The sequence below is a fragment of the Drosophila miranda genome (assembly GCF_003369915.1).
Source record: "Drosophila miranda strain MSH22 chromosome Y unlocalized genomic scaffold, D.miranda_PacBio2.1 Contig_Y1_pilon, whole genome shotgun sequence".
In the NCBI taxonomy this organism is placed as follows: domain Eukaryota; kingdom Metazoa; phylum Arthropoda; class Insecta; order Diptera; family Drosophilidae; genus Drosophila; species Drosophila miranda.
In genome coordinates this window covers 29,235,573-29,256,968 of record NW_022881603.1, presented here as the reverse complement: position 1 = coordinate 29,256,968, position 21,396 = coordinate 29,235,573, and the positions used below count along the sequence as shown (strand labels likewise).

Sequence of the window (21,396 nt, the reverse complement as noted above, 5' to 3'; positions counted from 1 at the left end):
CTTCTGTAAAGACAACCATAACCCTTTTCCACGAGGTAAATTCAGCAAACCGAATGTAGCAGAAATACTTACGGACAATGAAGATATGGAGGAAGAAGACGTTTCGCAGATTTATCGTAAGAAACTAGTATGCTGGAACTGCGACCAGGAAGGGCATCGTTTTGATGATTGTTTAGGAGAAAGGCGAATTTTCTGCTATGTATGTGGTGCTAAGGATATTTATAAACCTCGATGCGTCAAATGTAACCCAGCAAAAACTTGAAACGGGATTTACCGACCGGAGCCCAGTCAGTACATCCGACCAAGAACAGCAACTAAACGAAAGTAAACCAACTACCTTAAGAGGGCTTTCCGAATGGGTAGTTGACGTAAAACCGGATATGATACTACACCAAATTTGTACAGGTATAGATGTAGCGACTCAAACGATGGAGAGCAAAGAGTTAGATTCAGAAAATGTGAATACGTGGTTTAAATTGATAGTTAAGCCGAAACGATCGACGGTCCGGAGACGAGCGTTCTGGAAAAAGGTCCAATCTGTTCGAAATCGTTTAGTCTCAGCAGTGTTTGGGAACCATACGCACTGCCAGCAACGAAGCTTGTACCGTAGTGTCCAAATTGGTGGTTCCGATTGAATTCCGTAAAATAGTTAAGGAAGTAGAGTTCTTTATCATACCAGATTAAAAGCAAGATGTTTATCTAGGAGTTGACTTTTGGAAAGATTTCGGTCTTCTATCCCAATTATTGACCCGAGAAGGAACTGTGAGCTGTTTGGAGAATAGAGACGACACGATTATGAAGGAAACGCCTAAAATGCATTCCCTAAATGAAGAACAAAGGAACCAATTAGAGGCGGTAATAAGAACCTTCCCGTCATATGAATGCGACGGACTAGGTCGTACACACCTAATACAACATTCTATGGTAATCAATGCCGAAGTACCCGTCAAACAAAGACATTGGCCCATTTCCCCCGCGAAAGAGAAAGTGATGTTCGAAGAAGTAGAGAAGATGATTAAGCTGGGCGTGATAGAACCTTCAAATAGTCCATGGAGTAGCCATTGCGTCCTAGTAAAGAAAGGGAACAAGAATAGGTTATGCCTTGATTCTCGAGAGATCAACAAATATACCCGAAAAGATGCATACCCCCTTCCCCATATAGATGGGATACTCAGTCGATTGCCACCTGCCAAATATATAACGGGACTCGATATGAAGCATGCTTATTGGCAAATTCCCCTAGAGGAGTCTTCACGCCAATACACCGCGTTTACCATACCTAACCGACCGCTGTATCAATACAAAGTTATGCCTTTTGGTCTAACCAATGCCTCACAAACCCTCTGTCGTTTAATGGATAAGGTAATACCTGCTAACTTGCGTACGAGAGTGTTTGTTTACCTCGATGACTTACTAATTTTATCAGACGATTTCGAATCCCATTTAATGTTACTGAGAGAAGTTGCAGTACACCTACGAAAGGCTAATCTTACGATAAACATTGCCAAGTCGCACTTTTGCATGCGTGAGATTAAGTATCTGAGGTTCATCATTGGATACGGACAGGTTAAGACGGATCCGAGTAAAATTGAAGCTATTAAAGAATTCCCCGTTCCCAAGACTGTAAAACAATTGCGACGATTCCTTGGTCTTGCTGGGTGGTACCGTCGTTTCGTCGACAATTATGCAACGGTAAGTTGCGCCCTCACAGAACTATTTAAGAAACCGAAAGCGTATGCGTGGAACCCTTTGGCCAATCAGGCATTTGAAAAACTTAAACAGTGCTTGACGTCAGCTCCCATTTTGTCTACTCCTGATTTCTCAAAACCCTTTTTGCTGTTATGTGATGCTAGTACTGTAGGAATTGGTTGTGTGTTAGCTCAGAAAAACGAAGAAGGAGAAGAATTACCCGTAGCATTCATGTCCGAGAAGCTATCTAAAGCTCAGAAAAACTACTCAGTCACGGAATTAGAATGTTTAGCGGTGATAAAGGGAATTAAAAAGTTTCGTGCTTATGTAGAAGGTCAGGCATTCGAGGTGATAACCGATCATGCCTCATTACAATGGCTTATGCGTCAGAAGGAGTTGTCTGGTAGATTAGCTCGATGGGCCATAAAACTACAGGGATTCTCTTTTGAGATAACGCACCGGAAGGGCTCACTAAACGTGGTAGCGGATGCCCTAGCGCGTAAAGAGGAAATTACTGTTTCTGAAATGGAAGAGCAGGGTCCGATAGTTGATCTATCTGCCGCAGAATTTAAATCACCAGAATATATGACCTTAATTGATAATATTCGCGCTAAGCAAGACAAATTACCAGACTTGAAGATTCTCAATGATTTTGTCTACAAAAGAACCGAACCTGATCAGGGAAATAATGCTGTAGATAATCTATCTTGGAAATTATGGATTCCTAGGGAACTCACCCAAGGTGCAATTTCGCGGGCCCATGATCCGCCCAATGCCGCTCACAGTGGAGTAGGGAAAACCATCGAAAAGATTAAAAGATATTTGTTTTGGCCAAAAATGAACAAGCAAATACGTGATTATTTAACTCATTGTGAAGTGTGTCGTCACACCAAACACCCGAACACCGTGTTGAAACCACCCATGGGAAAACCAATGGTGTCTGATCGTCCGTTTCAAAAGCTTTATATGGATTTGCTGGCTCCATATCCCCGATCCAAGAAAGGGCATATTGGTTTACTTATTATCGTAGATCACTTCACAAAATTTCATTTCCTATGCCCCCTTAGGGTGTTTACTTCCAATCGGGTGTGCGATTACCTCGAAAATTATTTGTTCTGTACATTTGGAGTCCCCGAGGTGGTATTAACAGATAACGGATCTCAATTCGTTTCTGGAGCCTTTCAGGCTTTTCTAACCCGATTTGGGATACAACATATTCGTACGGCGATATATTCACCACAGGCGAATGCCAGTGAGAGACTCAATAGATCGGTGTTAGCAGCTATAAGAGCTTACATAAGCCGGGATCATTCCACTTGGGATACTAAATTACCGGAAATCAGTGCTGCTCTCAGATCCAACATTCACCAAAGCACCGGGTACTCGCCCTATTTCCTAACCTTTGGACAAAATATGATTCTGAATGGCAAAGACTGTGAGTTGCTTCGCCGCCTAAGACTCTTATCGGAGGATAGCCGCATTAGTTATCCGGAAGCACTACAAATTATTCGCGAATCGGCAAAGAAAAAGGTGAAAGAGTCACATGAACAAAATTCTAGGCGATATAATCTACGCTGTCGAAAAGTAGAGTTTAAGGTTGGAGAGCCAGTACTTGCCCGCAATTTCTGCCAAAGCAATGCTATTAAAAAGTTCAATGCAAAGTTAGCGCCAGTTTTTATTTCAGCCGTTGTATCTAGACGAGTTGTCTCATCCTATTATCAACTGAAGAACGAACAGGGTAGAAACTTAGGAATATTTCACCTCAAAGACATACAAGTGAAACACTAGGCAACTGTCCCTTTTCCGTTTAGGCTTCGCCAGTTAAAACTAGCGCTTCCTCAACTGTGGTGTAGTGGCCAGTTGTGACTCTAGAACTTCAGAGAACAGCTTGGGAAGTACGGCCCTCGCGTTTAACATTAACTCTTCTCTTTACAAAACAAGATAAGAGATCAATTACAAGAGAGCAGTAGTTAAAGCTTCCATTGAAGAGCTTAATGTCTAATTTAGAGAAGCAGCGTGGATCTGTGGGAGTTATGTTTTAAAGCTTTACTAGAAATCATACGATTACTCCGTTAGTCGTGGAAGCTAAGTGTAAGCTTTGCTTAGCATCGTACGATTACTCCGTTATCTAGGGAAGCAAGGTGTAAGCTTTGTCTAAAATCGTACAACCCCGTTGGTTGTGGAAGGTAAAGTTCCGATCGTAAGGGCTAATGTAAGTAATAGAACTTCTGGCTAGATCATTGCTATAGTGAAGCTGTGCGAATTCGGATGTGCCTTTTTATACAAATATATATATCCAAGTGAATTTGAAAACGTTGTGCAATCAAACACGTGCCAAGTAAATTGAAGTTCTGGTGGACTGCATTATTCCTTTTGGATTAAGAAAAATAAAAGGTATTTGGACCTTACAATAGTGACACAGCTTTAACAGTCTCGTATCATAGGGCTGGAAATCTTACTACGTTCGACACTGGGAAAGAAAAACCAATTGACCCCCCTCCAAGAACGAGGTCGTCAGTCCATCGATTTCTTAGTAGATCTGGGAAAGACCTCGGATTTCCCAGGAACCAGCATCTACATAAACCAACGATAACTTCAACCAAATAAACCAGAAAGAGCCGTCCGAAGATATACTAGAGTGAAACCCGAAGTTATGTGGATGCATACTTGAGCTGAAGTACATTTTGGAGTAAGACGAGAAGAATGGTTTTCTTGCGAATTCGGAGAAACTAATATGCCGCACTCGTCACCCTTCTCGCTTATGAATTAAGCGCGCGGCTAAGGCTTTCGCATGTAGTTCTTCGCAGTGTGTGGAGTGGCTCTCAAACTGTGAAAATAAAACATTATTCTGCGGCGATCCACACTGCCGTTTAATAGTCGTCGTGTGAAAATGTACCAAAGTATTAGTTTTGAGGCTCGTCATGAGATTTTCCATTTATTAAAGATTAGGCTACGCACTAACTATTTTTGTATTGTATAGATTTAAAAAGAAAAAAACCAATAATGTATATAATTACCCATAATTAGAAATTAGCGCAAATGAAAACCACATTTTTTTTTAAGATCAGCCGTTGAGTGGCAAATCGTCGTCGTACGGGTATGGAAATGGAAAGAAAATCGGTGTTTCATCCGAATTAGAAGTGAAGACCTGTATATTCATAATTTTTCTCCCTTCCTCAGAATATGTTCCTACGTCGCCCCTTGAGCTCAACGGACACGCCGGATAATTCGTATAAAGTATGAGTGAGTTACGAAACTTCCTTAAACGGAATTCTCGAGTATTTTCGAAATATATATCTGTCTTATAAAACTTCTATTCCGGTATATAAAACAACTATATCCGTGCCATAATTTAAAGCGGATCGGCTACTAATTTTTCTTTCACGTTTGCCTTCTAGTTATATAATTATCATATTTTTCTCTTCTTTCCAATTTAATTTCTTTTACGCCATATTCTCTACACATAAGTCCTATATACATACATACATATAACTAGGAATAACTTGCTACTATTTCCTCCTTCTTTATTTAATTACTTTATGCTAAGTTTATACTTATCTGGAAAACCATGAAGTCCAAACCCTTAAATTTTGAATTATTAAATAATAATTAGTAGATAATAATGGAACATTAAACCTTTCGTGTTTGTCCTGAGTAGAGCCTGAGGAAGTCCGATGATCAAATAGAGATGCGCTCGATTAGGGTTATGCTGTCGATTAAACGGCATACTAAAGGTAGGGAGGGTAGAGAAGGGGTCAAAGTCATCTGAGTTCCCCAAGAGCGACGGAATATAGCCTGACTATTTGTCGAGTGGATTAACCAGTTAGTTAAAATTCACATTCTTTTCTTTTTGATTTCTTTTGTAGAGTTCCTTTTGAACATTAAATCAAGTGTACCTAAAACATCTTTGCGAATGTGTTCGTATAGCAGATAGGAGAGTAGGAAAGATCCCACGACATTCCGGCGAGCTAGTTAGAGCATGGCTAGAGGTACACGTTCCGAAATCCTGCTATACTATTGGTGTCTGACCGTCAAAAAAAGTATGTACAACCTCCATCCGTACATACAATCTCACACCTCCACGAATATGAATTTCTGGCACATTACAAGTAGACAAGTTATGACTGCACGGGTGTAAACAGAGATCTGTAACCCATTAATACGACAACAAAACACAAGTGGAGAAAACACTTAACAAATACGGTCCTAAAATAAAACTAATGTAAGCATGTACTCAAATAGACACCCTCAGTAAAGTGTATCCTCTGCGTAGGTCTAACGATAATTATAGACTACCAAATTGTACCTCCTACCTCATTGTCAAATCACATATAAGGCTCTGATTTTAAGAATAAAATTTAGTTTGAATTTACAACTCAACTCGCAAATGTCTAGACTTTTCTTTTAAGGTCTTAACAAAGTCATTCCCAAAATATTTGAGTTTCCCTACGAACGAAATAGTTCTGTTCTGGCGATTATATGTTCAAGTTTTACCAGAACTCTGCGTCGAATATGAACAGCCACTAAATGCGAGGATAATGAGAAACAGAATTTGGAGAATCAATTGTATATTTGTTTTAAAGAAGTCTCTACTACACAGACTGTACTTTAAGCTGTGCCTGTGCCGAACTTTAAACCGAAGATCCTCTGTGAAGTAATCCAACAGTTGGACAATTGGAGAATAAATCTTCAACGGCATTGCGGCCATCAAGTTGGCCAAAGACAGACACAGGCCTCTGCTGTTGAACGAATTATGGCGAATGTGCAACAAACTTGCCAGAAAATTAGGTTAAACAGAAAAAATAGTAATCACCGAAACGCACATGGGGCCAGGCGGCCAGGACAGGACCGTTCCGCTGCCATGTGGCAACCGAATGCTGCTGCTGCTGCTGGCTGCTGGCTGCTGTCTGCTGCCTTGCCCGCCGGCCCAGTGGGTTTCTGGTCCAACAAATTGCCGCGAATTAAGACCGTCGCACCAAAACTATAAACAGGCCAGAGCCCGCCACCAGCAGCAGTTGAAGACATTTTTAAATCAGATTCGATATGCGTCTTGGCATTTGGCGATTTACGGATCGGAGACTCTGGGAATCGGCCTGGGCTCTTCCTCCACTCCACATCATTTTCCAATTGCGTAAGCAGCTGAGCTGGGAAAATGTCCAAGAGAATAGCCTGAATTTCTTTGGATAATTAATTTGGATATTAATTCACTTTACATTCAAAACTTTTATGGATTTTCCCTCGGATCAAAGTGGAGAAAAACGTTGCATCTCACTTCCTTCCTTTTTCTATCAATCGTACAGACTCTTTCGGTTAACACTGCACTGATTTAGGCTTTATTTGGTCTATATCCTACGAATGATCCGTTGCTGATCAACTTCGGCGCGATACTGAAGTCCGCAGAAGTCGATCCAGTCGCCATTACCCTTGACGCCACACAAAAAAAGATTTATTCAAAACTGTATATATATATGTCGTCAAACTGTACATAAAATGTAATTAAATATATGCCACTACGAATGAAAAAGCTAATAAAACAAAATCTCAGAAACACTCCCCAGTTCCAGTTGCAATCCAGGCTCTGCTCTCCTCTGTTCTCTGTTCTCTGGGTTTTTTCGCCTCGACTCGATCGAGAATTTGCCGAGTGGCCAAAAAATTAAGTTAGCCCTTCTGAGGCCAGCAATCAAGGGAATATATTTTAGAAAGTTAATTATTGATGATTGAACTGAAGGATTTCCCAGTTCTCTTTAGAGCAGTAAAAATGCTATAGTTGGACAGCCGCTGGCTGTGGTCGTGTGAACACACGTGCTTACATAACGTCAGCGCCCGCCCGTCGTTCTGTCGTCTTCCTTTGGCAGTGCAGTGGCTGAGGTTTTATACGAACGCACTTTAAGGACAGAACGGAAAAACGTTTTTCAACTTCCATGGAATTTTCGGTGATTGGATAATAATTTTCTCACGCCGCCAGCGCTTCCTGTGCTCTCTTTCTCTCTCTCTCTCTGTAGGAGATCAAGGGGACAGGAACATAAGGTACATAATGTCGAGCCATGAATAAAGAAACCAAAAAGCAAGCTCAGGAATATGCAGAGGTCTGCAAATGCATGAAATGACACTTGACTCTTTACAGATTTTCACGGAATTTTTGATAAGCGGCAAGTTTTTATTTTCTTAATGAATCTGTCAGTGTTCTGCTCAAGACTCGATACGCACAAGTAAAATGTCCCAAAAGAACCTACATATATACATCTTTATTCTATACAGTAAATGTACATCTATACATGTGTACATATGCATTACAGAATGAAATATTAGCTGAATCTTATGGGAAATTTTATTTCGATTTAAATAACATTTTGCAACAATCTACACGGGATGGGGGCTGAAAAGATTAATTCAAATTTAAAACTCTCTTTAAAAATGATTGGGGATCCGATCCTGGCTTACATATAAATTTATAAATTGTATGATTCCCTCTATATCTGCGATTCTTACTTCTGATTCTGCTTTGTAGGTGGCTGCAGCTTGACGACCTTCGAATCGGCGGAGGCCTGGCCAGAACTCAGCTTGGAGACAGAGGCTATGTTGACGACACGGCGGACGGCAGCGCCGCCAGTAGTAGTGGATGCTGGGGACGATCCGGCCGCACGGTTCGCCATCATCAGAACGGGGACCTGCCTGATCCCTGTGCCAGACTTGATGCACACATTCCCAATGGACATCTTGCCGTCTGCGCCCACTGTTGTGACCTTGGGCTGCGTCCCTGGGCTGCCACTGTTGATCATCTGGAACTGTGGATACGTCTTGTTGCCTACGCTAATGATGCCCGTGTGGCGGAGTGTGCCCGAGGGCATGGGCGACGCCTTGACACTAGACACTAGGGATCCCGAGGAGGTGTCCAACAGAAGCGGACTGCCTGTGCTGCCGCTGGGTGTGGCACTCTTCGGAGTGCTGCTGAGAATACGTACGGGCACGCGTTGGCTAGTTGTCACTATATTGCTTATTGGCTTCATTTGATTCCGATTGAGATAGACCACCTTGTTTTGGCCAACAATTGTGGTGGTGGCTCCGCTCGGCGAGGTGGTGAACAGCTGCTGGATTCCCTTGTTGAGAACGATATTGTTGCCTACCTTGCTGGTGACGGGTGTGCTGCTTGACGGCATTGTCTTGGAGGCATTGGCCTCCTTTATGATCTTCTGACTGATGATGATTGGACTCTTGCTGTTGGGATTGCGACCGGGTGTGGCTGGCACTGTGGATTAGAATCTTCTGGTTAGAGCCGACCGCAAGAGCGTACATCCAAAAGCCCATACTCTCACCTATCTTCGGATCCTTCTCCCCTTCGGGTATGTTCCCCTCATTGTCGGCAAACATAATTGGCATATCAATGATGCTCGACATGTCCACACCGGTTAACTGATTCTTGTTCAACTGCAGCATGGTCATGCCACTGGCATTCTTGAACACCGTATACTTTTGCTGCGGCGGGGTCGCTCCTGCTGCTCCTGCTGGCGAGGAGGTAGCCACAAATTTCGTTGTCTGTCCCGTCGAATTCTTGAGAGTAAAGTACTGTTGCCCGCCCGAGGCAGGGCCCCTAGAGTCTTCACAATGCTGCCAATGGTGCCCGTTGTGGAGGGCTTGTTCACCGTATAATTGATCAGTTTATTTTGCGGCGTCAGGGATTTGATCTGCACAAATTGGCTGGAGGGTATCATCTTGATTTTGGTGCCAGCTGCCAGGTTAACCGTCGTCGGTTGCGATTTGTAGGCCATATCAAATGCCCCTGCCACGGACGTGGTCACCTTGGGGTTGCCTGCGCCAGCAGCCACTCCAGCAGCTACTCCTACTCCTGCCACGGATCCACCTGATGCAGATGCAGTATCATCGCTGTCCATGCTATCATCTAGTAGGTATTCAATGGATTGATTTAGTGTGTATACGCTGAGAGCACCTTTGTTGTTGTTGTTGTTATTGTTGTTGTTTTGAATGCCAGAACCAGCTGGAGTGGCTGCATTCGGCAGTGGGCGTGTACGAGGTCTTCCAACTGGGGGGGGTACAACTGTTAGTCGGTGAAATAGGGTTGCGGATCAAAAATAAACAGGGCATGCTGTTTGCACTTTGCATGGTTTTACCCTTTCGCTTGGGAGCAAATGGATCAACGAGGCGCGGTGCCTTCGGCCTGCGGACTGTTTGAGATAGTGGAGGTTTTGATTGTTGATTTGGGGATTTATGATTTGATTTGGATTGGTTTGAGTTGAGTTGTACATGCGGGGGAGGGATTGGTAGTGGGATAGATGATCAGAACTCGAGGGTACTCACTGTGCGGCACAAACTTGCTTTTGGTGTTCGGCATTACGCTCTCGTCCAATCCAACCTCCACTTTGCGCTTGCGATTCTGCTGGGCTCCTCCCTTCTCGAAGCACAGGGCGTGCTGCTGATGCAGCCTGTTCTGGTTGCGCTGTGTGCCTTGTTTGTGCAGGGCCATGGGTACACGCGGACCCGGAGGATCCATCAGCGTTCTGTTCACAAACTCATAGATTTCGTCCTGCAAGCGGAATAAACCAATGAGAGTAGATTTGCACAGCCTTCGGTGCCCGACTTACCACCACCATGGCATCCACCATCGACTGGGTGACGCCCTCGATTCGTCTCTTGCTCTTGGGCACACGCAGGACATCGTCCGCACTGCCGACGACCACCAGCGAGGACTCCGATTGCATACGCTCGCGCAGCGACTCCAATTCCTCCTGGCTGCTCCGTGCCGAGTTCTGGCCAATCACAAACAGAATGGGCGTCTTGATGTCCAGGATGCGGTCATCGGGAGAGCCACGAGGACCACGCAATGTGTTGTAGGCGAAGCCCATGCAAACGACACACGCCAGGCTCTCCGAGAGGGCCACCTGAAGGGCCAGGGATGCGCCGGCATTGAAGCCGACAAGAATAATGCCACGATTGGGATTCTCGGAGCGCAGCTCGTTTATGCGGACACGTGTGAGGCACACAATGACTTCGGCCACCTGATCCAGATTGTGATTGGCAATCCGATCGTCTGCGGGTGGAAGGAACGTCAGGGGTAAAGGGTAAATGGTAAGGAAATCTCATATGAGGTGGATGCTCTTACTCGTATTGGGCATGGTGATCTGGACAACCTGGCAGATGGTAGCCAGCGAGCGATACCATTTGTGCATGCGCTCAGGCACATTGCTGCTGGCGGGCATATTTGGCAGCACCACCATTATGGCATTGTGCGACAATTGACGATTCTTGGGCAGAATAGTTGGCTCCCATCGCTTCTTCATGACGGGGGCGAGCAGCTCCTGGTTATTGCAGAGCGGCCGACTGAACAGCAGCTTGTCCATTAGGGTTGGCAGCTTAGTTTTCAGTGTTTGCATCATGTCCAGATAGGAGGCCATGTACGAGGGCGGCATGGACTGCATGAGCAGTGTGTGTAGCCATTGAGTGATGCGCTGATCCCAGGCAACGCTGCCCAAAGCCCGACGCATTCGCGATGCGGACTTGTCCACGCTCACACGACGATGGACATCCTCGTGCTGGCGCTTGTCGTTGGCCAGACGCGCCAGCTGGTCCTGGTCGAGTATGCTGCATCCCCTCTCGAACAGCGTCGTTTGGATAGGGCTCCAGGTAGAACTGAGGAGAACAGAGAGGGTTAGACAATGGTCGTCCTCGATCTGCAGCTTTATACTCACTTATTTAGGCGTGCCACCCAGTCCTGATCATCGGAATTGGTGTTCTTCACATACTTGGATATCCTGGCACACTCGTTCATCATCTCCTTGGCGGATATCTCGTCGTAGGGTGGCGCATGGGTCTGGTCTGGCTCCAGGTCCTGCTGCGGATATGTGTGGCAGCTGGTGCACTGCGGAGGATGGTTAACCAGGATGTGGCGAACCGGTTCCAGGCCATTGGACAACTCGGCACGTGACGTATCGCGCATGTAACTGTGCTCCACTTTATCGCCAAACGAAGATTCACTGTGGGCCGAGATGGTGCTGGACTAAAGAGCAATAGACAGAGAGAGAGAGAGAGTGGAAATGCGATTAGTTGTGGCAGGGAAAAAAGGTCGCTGCGGCTGGGATTATGAAAACTACAAATATTACACAAATATAGGAAATGAACATTTAGGAAAGAGGATTTCTATGGATTTCATTACACTCTCTGTTGGCGTTGAGGGCGACGTTGTCATTATCACTGGTCCGGGGCTGATGTGAATCGGTTGTGTGGGGGATCTTATCGCAGCGGATGTTCCTGTGGGGGCCTTGGGCGGCGAACTCATTGTGATTGCTCCTGACATCGAGGCAGCACTGCCCAAGGACCCAGCGCTGACCACATAATACGCGGGTGTTCCGACCGCCGACGATTTATTTGTTTTCGCTGCTCCCGTCCCTGTCATTGTGTGTGTGTGTGTGTGGGTGTGCTCTGTGACGATGTAGTCCGAACATCCGACTTTAGTCACGAATTTGCTGGGACTGTATGTTATAATCGAGGATGGAGCCGGCTGGAGCTGCTTCTTCGGATTGTTGTTGCCGCTTTTGTTTACTGTTTGCTTCATCATTTTGTTGTCTGCCCGTGTCTGTACGTCTCGCGGATTGTGGTTGGTTTTGGTGCTACTTGCTGCGCTGCCTCAAATCGAACTGCTTCTTCTTCTACTTGGCTGTAGCACTCGCTGCGACGGGAAATAATTCAACTACTGCCCGACAACTGTTCGCCCAAAAGCCACTGTAGACCGACCCCACACAAAATTTCGCTTTGCACTTTCTTTAAGGTACTTTTATCCCTTTTCTTCCACAACTTCGACGTGTTTTCACAATTGGTTTGGTAAAATATGGCGTGCCCACGGCAAGAGATGCCGGACCCGCGGACTCGACTCTGATTCTATTGGCTCGGTCTGGCAGCACCAGGCAGCGCTTGAGACCCACCAAAGCATCAAATATTTGTGCAATTTCCGTATAGCTTCGAATTCATGCAAATATGTACCCGCACATGCATCTAATGGAATCGGCGAAGTACGCGATTATATACTTACACCATTACTGGGCGTGGGAGAAATGGGCGCTGTCATATTCATTCTGGACTGCCGCGGCTGCTGTCCCTCTAGCGTTTTGTCTTCTGTAGCCACATTCTCCTCTACATTGCGGCCTTTTTGCACAAAATTGTTGAAACAGTCGAAGAACGAAGACATTACAAAGCTATAACTAGTTGATTTGTTTGTTACAACGTAAGTCAAAACATCAAAAAGCGAGCGTAAGGTCAAATAATCACGTACTATTTAAATGGGGCTGCCACTGTACGCACAAGTCAACTCTGTTTGCCAACCGTGCAGCCCAGGAACAGCTGATAGGTCGGCGTGCGTTGCATTTTGTTTGTGGTTTTTTTGCTTGAAAAGAAAGCGTTCAATTGCAGTGAAAAGTTTGCAAAAGTCGAAATCGAAATCGTTAATGCTCTGCTGAGATGGAGGAGCTGCAGCAATTGGAGTATCTGTCGCTGGTCTCGAAGATCTGCACAGAGCTCGATAATCACTTGGGCATCAATGACAAGGACCTGGCCCAGTTCATCATCGATTTGGAGAACAAGAATCAATCGTACGATGCCTTCCGCAAGGCTCTGCTCGAGAACGGCGCCGAGTTTCCAGACTCCCTCGTCCAAAATCTGCAGCGCATCATCAACTTAATGCGGCCCAGTCGGCCGAGAGGCGGGAGCGAAGAGAATATCGGCTCTGGCAGCAGCAAAGATGACAAGAAATCGCAGCTGATGAAAATGTTCCCTGGCCTGGCCCTGCCCAACGATAAATACAGCCAGAGCGAGGGCCAGGACGAGGAAGCCAAGGAAAAGCATTCGGTTGGCAAAAAGACAGACCTGAGTGACGTGGACGCGGCCATGATGGAGCTTGAGGCTCTGGCGCCTGGCGAGGGCAAGACCGATGATAAGAAAGAGATTAAGGAATCGAGAGAACGACCCCACAAGCGAAGGGAACGCGGCAGAAGTCGCGAGAAGGACAGGGATACTCGGAAGCGGAGCAGATCTCGCGAGGATAGGAATAGGGAGCGCCGCAGGAGCAAATCACGCGAGGACCGGCATAGGGAGCGTCGCAGGAGTAGATCTCGTGACAAAGAACGCCGCAGAAGCAGCAGATCACGCGAGCATCGCGATCGGGAACGGGAACGCCGCCGAAGCAGGTCCCGCGACGATCGCGAGCGAGATCGTGGTCGCCGCAGGTCCAGCTCTCGAGACCGCCACGAGCGTCGACAACGCAGTCGGTCGCGCTCTGGCGACCGTGGCGATCGCCGCCAGGAGAAAATGCCGCCCCCCAGCACAGTGATGGCCGACGATCCCGAGGCTGGCAAGATCTACTCCGGCAAGGTGGCCAACATTGTGCCCTTCGGGTGCTTTGTCCAGCTCTTCGGACTGCGCAAGCGCTGGGAGGGGCTGGTGCACATCTCGCAGCTGCGAGCCGAGGGCAGGGTCACCGACGTGACCGAAGTGGTGGTCCGCAATCAGACCGTGAGGGTCAAGGGGATGTCACTGACGGGTCAGAAAGTGTCGCTGTCCATTAAGGAGGTCGATCAGGAGTCGGGCAGGGACTTGAATCCCCTCTCGCACACCCCCGAGGATGATGACTCGCTGCGGGACCGCAATCCAGATGGTCCCTTCAGCAGCAGCACCTCCATGCTAAATCTGCAGGGCAACAGCCTGGACGGGGACGAGAACGAGTCAAGGAAGCGGGTTACCAGGATCTCCAGCCCCGAGCGATGGGAAATCAAACAGATGATTAGCTCTGGGGTCCTGGACAGGAGCGAAATGCCGGACTTTGACGAGGAGACAGGTCTGCTGCCCAAGGACGAGGACGACGAGGCGGACATCGAGATTGGGATTGTGGAGGAAGAGCCGTCATTCCTCTCGGGCCATGGCAGGGCCCTGCACGACCTATCGCCCGTGAGAATTGTCAAGAATCCCGACGGTTCGTTGACCCAGGCGGCCATGATGCAGTCGGCCCTGTCCAAGGAGCGGCGGGAGCAGAAAATGCAGCGCGAACCAGAAATGGAGGCCCTGCCCACGAACCTCAACAAGAACTGGATCGATCCGCTGCCCGAGGAGGACACTCGCAATCTGGCGGCCAACATGCGTGGCATGGGCGCCGCCACCGCCGAGGTGCCCGAGTGGAAGAAGCACGTGATTGGCGGCAAGAAGTCATCCTTTGGCAAGAAGACGGACCTCACCTTGGTCGAGCAGCGCCAGTCGCTGCCCCTATACAAGCTGCGCGATGATCTGATCAAGGCCGTCACCGACAATCAAATCCTGATCGTCATCGGCGAGACGGGCTCCGGCAAGACCGCACAGATTACCCAGTATCTGGGCGAGTGCGGATTCACTGCTCGCGGCAAGATCGGTTGCACGCAGCCGCTTGGTGTGGCCGCCATGTCCGTGGCCAAGCGAGTGGCCGAGGAGTACGGTTGCCGGCTGGGCCAGGAGGTGGGCTACACCATCCGTTTCGAGGACTGCACCAGCCCGGAGACGATCATCAAGTACATGGCGGACGGCATGTTGCTGCGCGAGTGCCTGATGGAGGCGGAGCTGAAGACCTACTCGGTGATCATGTTGGACGAGGCCCACGAGCGCACCATCCACACGGACGTTCTCTTTGGCCTGCTGAAGACGGCCGTACAGAAGCGTCCCGAACTGAAGCTGATCGTGACCTCCGCGACCCTGGATGCTGTGAAGTTCTCGCAGTATTTCTTCAAGGCTCCCATCTTTACGATTCCCGGACGAACGTTCCCTGTGGAGGTGCTGTACACAAAAGAGCCGGAAACAGACTATCTGGACGCCTCGCTGATCACAGTGATGTAGATCCATCTGCGTGAGCCACCCGGCGACATTCTGCTCTTTCTTACCGGCCAGGAGGAAATCGACACGGCCTGCGAGATCCTGTACGAGCGCATGAAGAGCCTCGGACCCGATGTACCCGAACTGATAATACTCCCCGTCTACTCGGCGCTTCCCTCCGAGATGCAGACGCGCATCTTCGATCCGGCCCCCGCCGGCAGCCGCAAAGTGGTAATAGCCACCAACATTGCGGAGACCTCGCTGATCATTGACGGGATATTCTATGTGGTGGATCCAGGATTTGTCAAGCAGAAGGTGTACAACTCCAAGACTGGCATGGACTCTCTGGTGGTGACGCCCATCTCCCAGGCAGCTGCCAAGCAAAGGGCCGGCCGTGCCGGACGCACGGGTCCGGGCAAAACCTATCGTCTGTACACGGAGCGCGCCTACCGGGATGAGATGCTGCCCACGCCCGTCCCAGAAATTCAGCGCACGAATCTGGCCACCACTGTGCTCCAGCTGAAGACGATGGGTATCAACGATCTGCTGCACTTTGACTTCATGGATGCCCCGCCCGTGGAGTCGCTGGTGATGGCCCTCGAGCAGTTGCATTCGCTGTCCGCGCTCGATGAAGAGGGATTGCTAACGAGGCTGGGTCGGCGCATGGCCGAGTTCCCCCTGGAGCCGAATCTCTCGAAGATGCTCATCATGTCTGTGGCTCTGCAGTGCTCGGATGAGATCCTCACCATCGTCTCGATGCTGAGTGTCCAGAATGTGTTCTACAGGCCCAAGGACAAGCAGTCCCTAGCCGATCAGAAGAAGGCCAAGTTCAACCAGGCCGAGGGTAAGTCCCACCAATTCAATCACATCGGATTATGCCTAACCCCAACCCAATATCTCTTTACACAGGCGATCATCTTACCCTCTTGGCCGTTTACAACAGCTGGAAGAACAACAAGTTCTCGAATGCCTGGTGCTACGAGAACTTTGTCCAGATCCGGACACTCAAACGGTCGCAGGACGTGAGGAAGCAGCTGCTGGGCATCATGGATAGGCATAAGCTGGATGTGGTATCGGCGGGCAAGAGCTCGGTGCGCATCCAGAAGGCCGTCTGCTCAGGCTTTTTCCGCAATGCGGCCAAAAGGATCCACAGGAGGGATACCGCACCCTGGTCGACTCGCAGGTGGTGGACATTCATCCATCTAGCGCTCTGTTCAATCGCCAGCCAGAGTGGGTGATCTATCACGAACTGGTGCAGACCACCAAGGAGTATATGCGCGAGGTGACCACCATCGATCCCAAGTGGCTGGTGGAGGTTGCCCCGTCCTTCTTCCGCTTCTCGGACCCCACCAAGCTGAGCAAATTCAAGAAGAACCAGCGCCTGGAACCGCTCTACAACAAGTACGAGGAGCCGAACGCATGGCGCATATCGCGCGTGCGGCTGCGTCGCAACTAATTCAACCATTGTCCCATTTGTCCATTGTAGAATTATTTGTATTTTAAACACTTAGAAATATATCAAATTAAGTTTGAAGATCAGTAGCCTTTGCGTCCGCGAAAGCGTTGTCTGTTGTTCAGCTGAAATGGTGAGATGAATTAAGTCGGTTCCAAATTAAGCCACCCTTTCAAATGTCAGACGTCAGGACCTACCAGGGAGCGCTTGCATTCGTAGAAGGTGTTGCGGAGCACCTGGCACTCGGGCGGAACGTTGTTATCAATAAGGCACTGGCGCGGCGTTTTGCGGTCCACTCGACAGTAATCGCTCTCTAACAGGCACATTTTCAGGTCGGCACGCACTCCGGCACAGGCAGTTTCGTCGGCCAACTTTTCGTTGCCCTCGTAGCGCATCATTTTAGGCGTTGGCTAGAGGAACTTTATTTAAATTCTTTCAAAGTTACAAAACCAAATCCAGCTGAGATAACTGTGTTTGGCCCAGTGTTGCTAGACCATCAACAGTTGCCATTTTAGCTTTTTTAAGCTAAAAGCTTAAGCTTTTTTTAGCTTGAAAAATATATGAAATCTTCTAGCTTATTTCATTGGCTTATTTTGGCTCCAAAAAATTTGGAACAAAACGATATTGTTTTTTTTTTAATGTATTGTAATTTTTGTTAATTTTTATTGAGAAATCGGACATAAATCATATTTGTTGTTCGTATATTGGTATATTATCCAATTTTGTGTATAAATGTATGGTAATTTTTCGTTGAAAAATTTCTGTTTGCATATTTACATACAAAACCTTTTACATATGTACATAAACAAACGAGGGGGAACGTTGTGAGTTGCAGCGGACACCGCAACTCTACAGTTATACCCGATACTAAGTCAGTATGGCTCTCCTCCGGCAGACGCCGCTAATATTGAACAACACGACAAAGAGTGCGTGCGAGAGAGACAGAAAATCAGTCTGAGCGTGACGTCGGGGGCTGCGTAGCCAGTGCAAATTGATTTGTTCCTTTTGGCTATAAAAATGATCTGATCTGATCCAGATTCAGCAATCTGATAGATATGATCATTATCTATGATTCTGCGTTTTTAGTTTTCTCGTATCCTCAATATTGTGGATGCAACAGATTTTCGTCCTTTGTGTGGGCGGAAGGGGGTGGGGCGAAATTTTTGAGATACACGTTTTATAGTAAGATCTAACAGGAGTGCGGATACCAAATTTGGTTACTCTAGCCTTAATAGTCTCTGAGATTTTTGAATATCCCCAGATTTTCGTCCTTTGCGGGGGCGGAAGGGGGTGTGGCGAAATTTTGAAACAAACTCGTCTCGGTCCGATATATTAGGAGTGTGGATACCAAATTTGGTTGCTCTAGCTTTTGTAGTCTCTGAGATCTAGGCGCTAATGTTTTACTCTAAGCAAAGCCGGCTATGCTACGTGTGTGTTAGAGAGAGACAGGGCGAGAAAAAATGAAATTGTTTTCTTGATGCTGGCTATAATAATAATACGATCCAATTCAGATTCCGCAGTCTTAAAGATATGGTCAGTCTCTACAACTCTACGTTTTTGGTTTTCTCATATCTTTAAAATTGTGGATGCCACAGATTTTCGTCCTTTGTGGGGGCAGAAGTGGGCGGGGCGAAGTTTTGAAATATTTTTGTAGCAGTGACATATCACAGATGTCTGGATCCAAAACATCGTTGCTCTAGCTCTTATAGTCTTTGAGCACTAGGCGCTAATAGGGACGGACAGACGGACAGACGGACAGACAGACAGGGCTCAATCGACTCGGCTATTGATGCTGATCAAGAATATATATACTTTATGGGGTCGGAAACGATTCCTTCTGGACGTTACACACATCCACTTTTACCACAAATCTAATATACCCCAACACTCATTTTGAGTATCGGGTATAAAAAACAAATAATGTATATAATTACCCATAATTAGAAATTAGCGCAAATGAAAACCTCATTATACCCGATACTCAAAATGAGTATTGGGGTATATTAGATTTGTGGTAAAAGTGGATGTGTGTAACGTCCAGAAGGAATCGTTTCCGACCCCATAAAGTTTTCGCCACACCCCCTTCCGCCCCCGCATAGGACGAAAATCTGGGGCATCCACAAATCTCAGAGACTATTAAGGCTAGAGTAACCAAATTTGGTATCCGCACTTCTGTTAGATCTCACTATAAACCGTATATCTCAGAATTTCGCCCCACCCTTTTCCGCCCCCACAAAGGACGAAAATCTTTTGCATCCACAATATTGCACATTCGAGAAAACTAAAAACGCAGAATCATAGATAATGACCATATCTATCAGATTGCTGAATCTGGATCAGATCAGATCATTTTTATAGCCAAAAGGAACAAATCAATTTGCACTGGCTACGCAGCCCCCGACGTCACGCTCAGACTGATTTTCTGTCTCTCTCGCACGCACTCCTTGTCGTGTCGTTTAATATTAGCGGCGTCTGCCGGAGGAGCGCCATACTGACTTAGTATCGGGTATAACTGCAGAGTTGCGGTCTCCGCAGCAACTCACAACGTTCCCCTCGTTTTTTTTTAAGATCAGCCGTTGAGTGGCAAATCGTCGTCGTACGGGTATGGAAATGGAAAGAAAATCGGTGTTTCATCCGAATTAGAAGTGAAGACCTGTATATTCATAATTTTTCTCCCTTCCTCAGAATATGTTCCTACGTCGCCCCTTGAGCAGGTATTACAGTTGTGGGTAGCTCCCGTTTCAAATGTATTTGCCAGGTTTGAAGAGCCCGGTCGGCACCAATGAAGTTCGTGCCGCAGTCGCTATACATGTGTTGACAGTAGCCCCGACGCGCGATGAAACGTTGTAGGGCCATGAGAAAGTGTTCGGTGGTTAAGCCCGTGACCGCTTCAAGATGAATTGCCTTTGTAGCCAAACAGATGAAAACTGCGATATACGCCTTGAATCTGGATGCTTGAATTTCGAACGCGCCTGTATAGTCCACTCCGGTGGCGATGAATGCACGAGTTGGCGGATTGACTCTATGTAGGGGAAGATCGGCCATCAATTGTGCTGCTGGTTTCGGTCGGTGACGAAAACATCGGACGCATTGTCGAAGAATGCGTTTGACAGTTTGTTTTCCGTTGACTATCCAGAATTTGTGTCGAATAGTGGCCAGCGTTAATTCGGTGCCGCCGTGGAGTGCGAGACGGTGGGCATTACGCACGACGAGATCGGTAAAATGATGATGATTGGGAATGATCATTGGTTGTCGCTGGCTTATCGGAAGTTGCATTGCATTTCGCAGTCGACCTCTGACTCGTAGAATTTGTTGGTCATCTAGAAATGGGGATAATTGACACAGCTTGTGTGTCCCCTATAGTGCATTGTTTCCCTTCAACCTCAATATCTCTGTCGCGTAGACCTCCTGTTGAATGTTGAATGATGAATCAAAGCGTTGTCGAGCTCCTGCACACTCAGTGGTCCAGACAGTTTGTCCCCTTTGGCTTGAATGTTATGTATAAACCGTAGAACATATGCCATGACTGATATTAACCTGTCGTATGAGGACGAGTTTTGGATGAAGGCTTCTGGAGCCTCCGAGACTTGCACAGCATTTTGGAACAAAACTGATGGTTTCTCCTCGATTATAGTCCTGTCGATGTCCTGACTGGGAACTCCGTTTGCCGGCCATTGGCTTTCCGGCTGCTGTAGCCATGATGGTCCAGACCACCATAATGGATGTACTGCTAACTCTTGTGGTGTTAAGCCACTAGTTGCGCAGTCCGCTGGGTTTACCGCAGTAGGTACATGTCTCCACTGAGTTGATGTACTATGCTCCAAAATCTGTCCAACGCGATTTGACACAAAGGTTTGCCATCGGTGGGGATCTCCATTTATCCAAAACAAACGATAGTAGCATCTGACCAATAGAAGGTTGCCATAGGTGGTCCTGCAGTGCGAAATTGGTCCCGGATCCATTTTGCCAGTTTAACTGCCAGCAGCGCACCCGAAAGTTCGACTCGTGGAATTGTGATCGGTTTCGTGGGTGTGACTCGACTGCGTGCAGCTAGCAAATGAGTTTGAATCATTCCGTTTGGTAGCTCTGCACGAATATATGCACATGCTGCATACGCCAGTGATGATCCATCGCAGAAAACATGTAGCTGTAATGACGCAAGCTCGTGGATGTTGAAGCGCAGCCATCGTGGTACTTGAATTTGCTCGACATATGGCAAGTTCTGTATGAATCCCTGCCATCTATCAAGCAGTTCGGTTGGCAGCGGTTCATCCCAGTCCAGTTGTGCTAGGCTGCCATCGTTGCGTTTGATGCGGGCCATCCATGAGTCCTTGAGTATCGCCTTCGCGGTCATGACACAGGGCGTGATGAAACCTAATGGGTCGTACAGTCGGGCGACTGTGGAAAGTAAAGAACGTTTA

The 21,396-nt window shown here is 47.3% G+C and overlaps 1 protein-coding gene and 2 pseudogenes across 1 annotated transcript; 1 reads left to right on the top strand and 2 right to left on the bottom strand.

Moving 5' to 3' along the window:
• Positions 1-7,825: 7,825 nt before the first annotated feature.
• LOC117189751 lies at positions 7,826-12,883 on the bottom strand (annotated as a pseudogene).
• LOC117189750 lies at positions 12,879-17,061 on the top strand (annotated as a pseudogene).
• LOC108159353 (cytochrome c oxidase assembly factor 5) lies at positions 16,999-17,484 on the bottom strand. Its single transcript, XM_017292570.2, has 2 exons — positions 17,173-17,484; positions 16,999-17,100 (listed from the first exon to the last, which is right to left on the bottom strand). The coding sequence occupies exons 1-2, from the start codon at positions 17,371-17,373 to the stop codon at positions 17,059-17,061; spliced, it is 243 nt and encodes an 80-aa protein (XP_017148059.2). The 5' UTR covers positions 17,374-17,484; the 3' UTR covers positions 16,999-17,058.
• Between the last annotated feature and the right edge of the window lie 3,912 nt (positions 17,485-21,396).

Excerpts from the sequence above, each read along its gene's own strand:
- LOC108159353 (XM_017292570.2), bottom strand. The coding sequence starts at position 17,373 with ATGATGCGCTACGAGGGCAACGAAAAGTTGGCCGACGAAACTGCCTGT. Across the intron at positions 17,101-17,172 it reads ACGAATGCAAGCGCTCCCTG|CTGAACAACAGACAACGCTT; the intron begins GTAGGTCCTGAC and ends TCACCATTTCAG.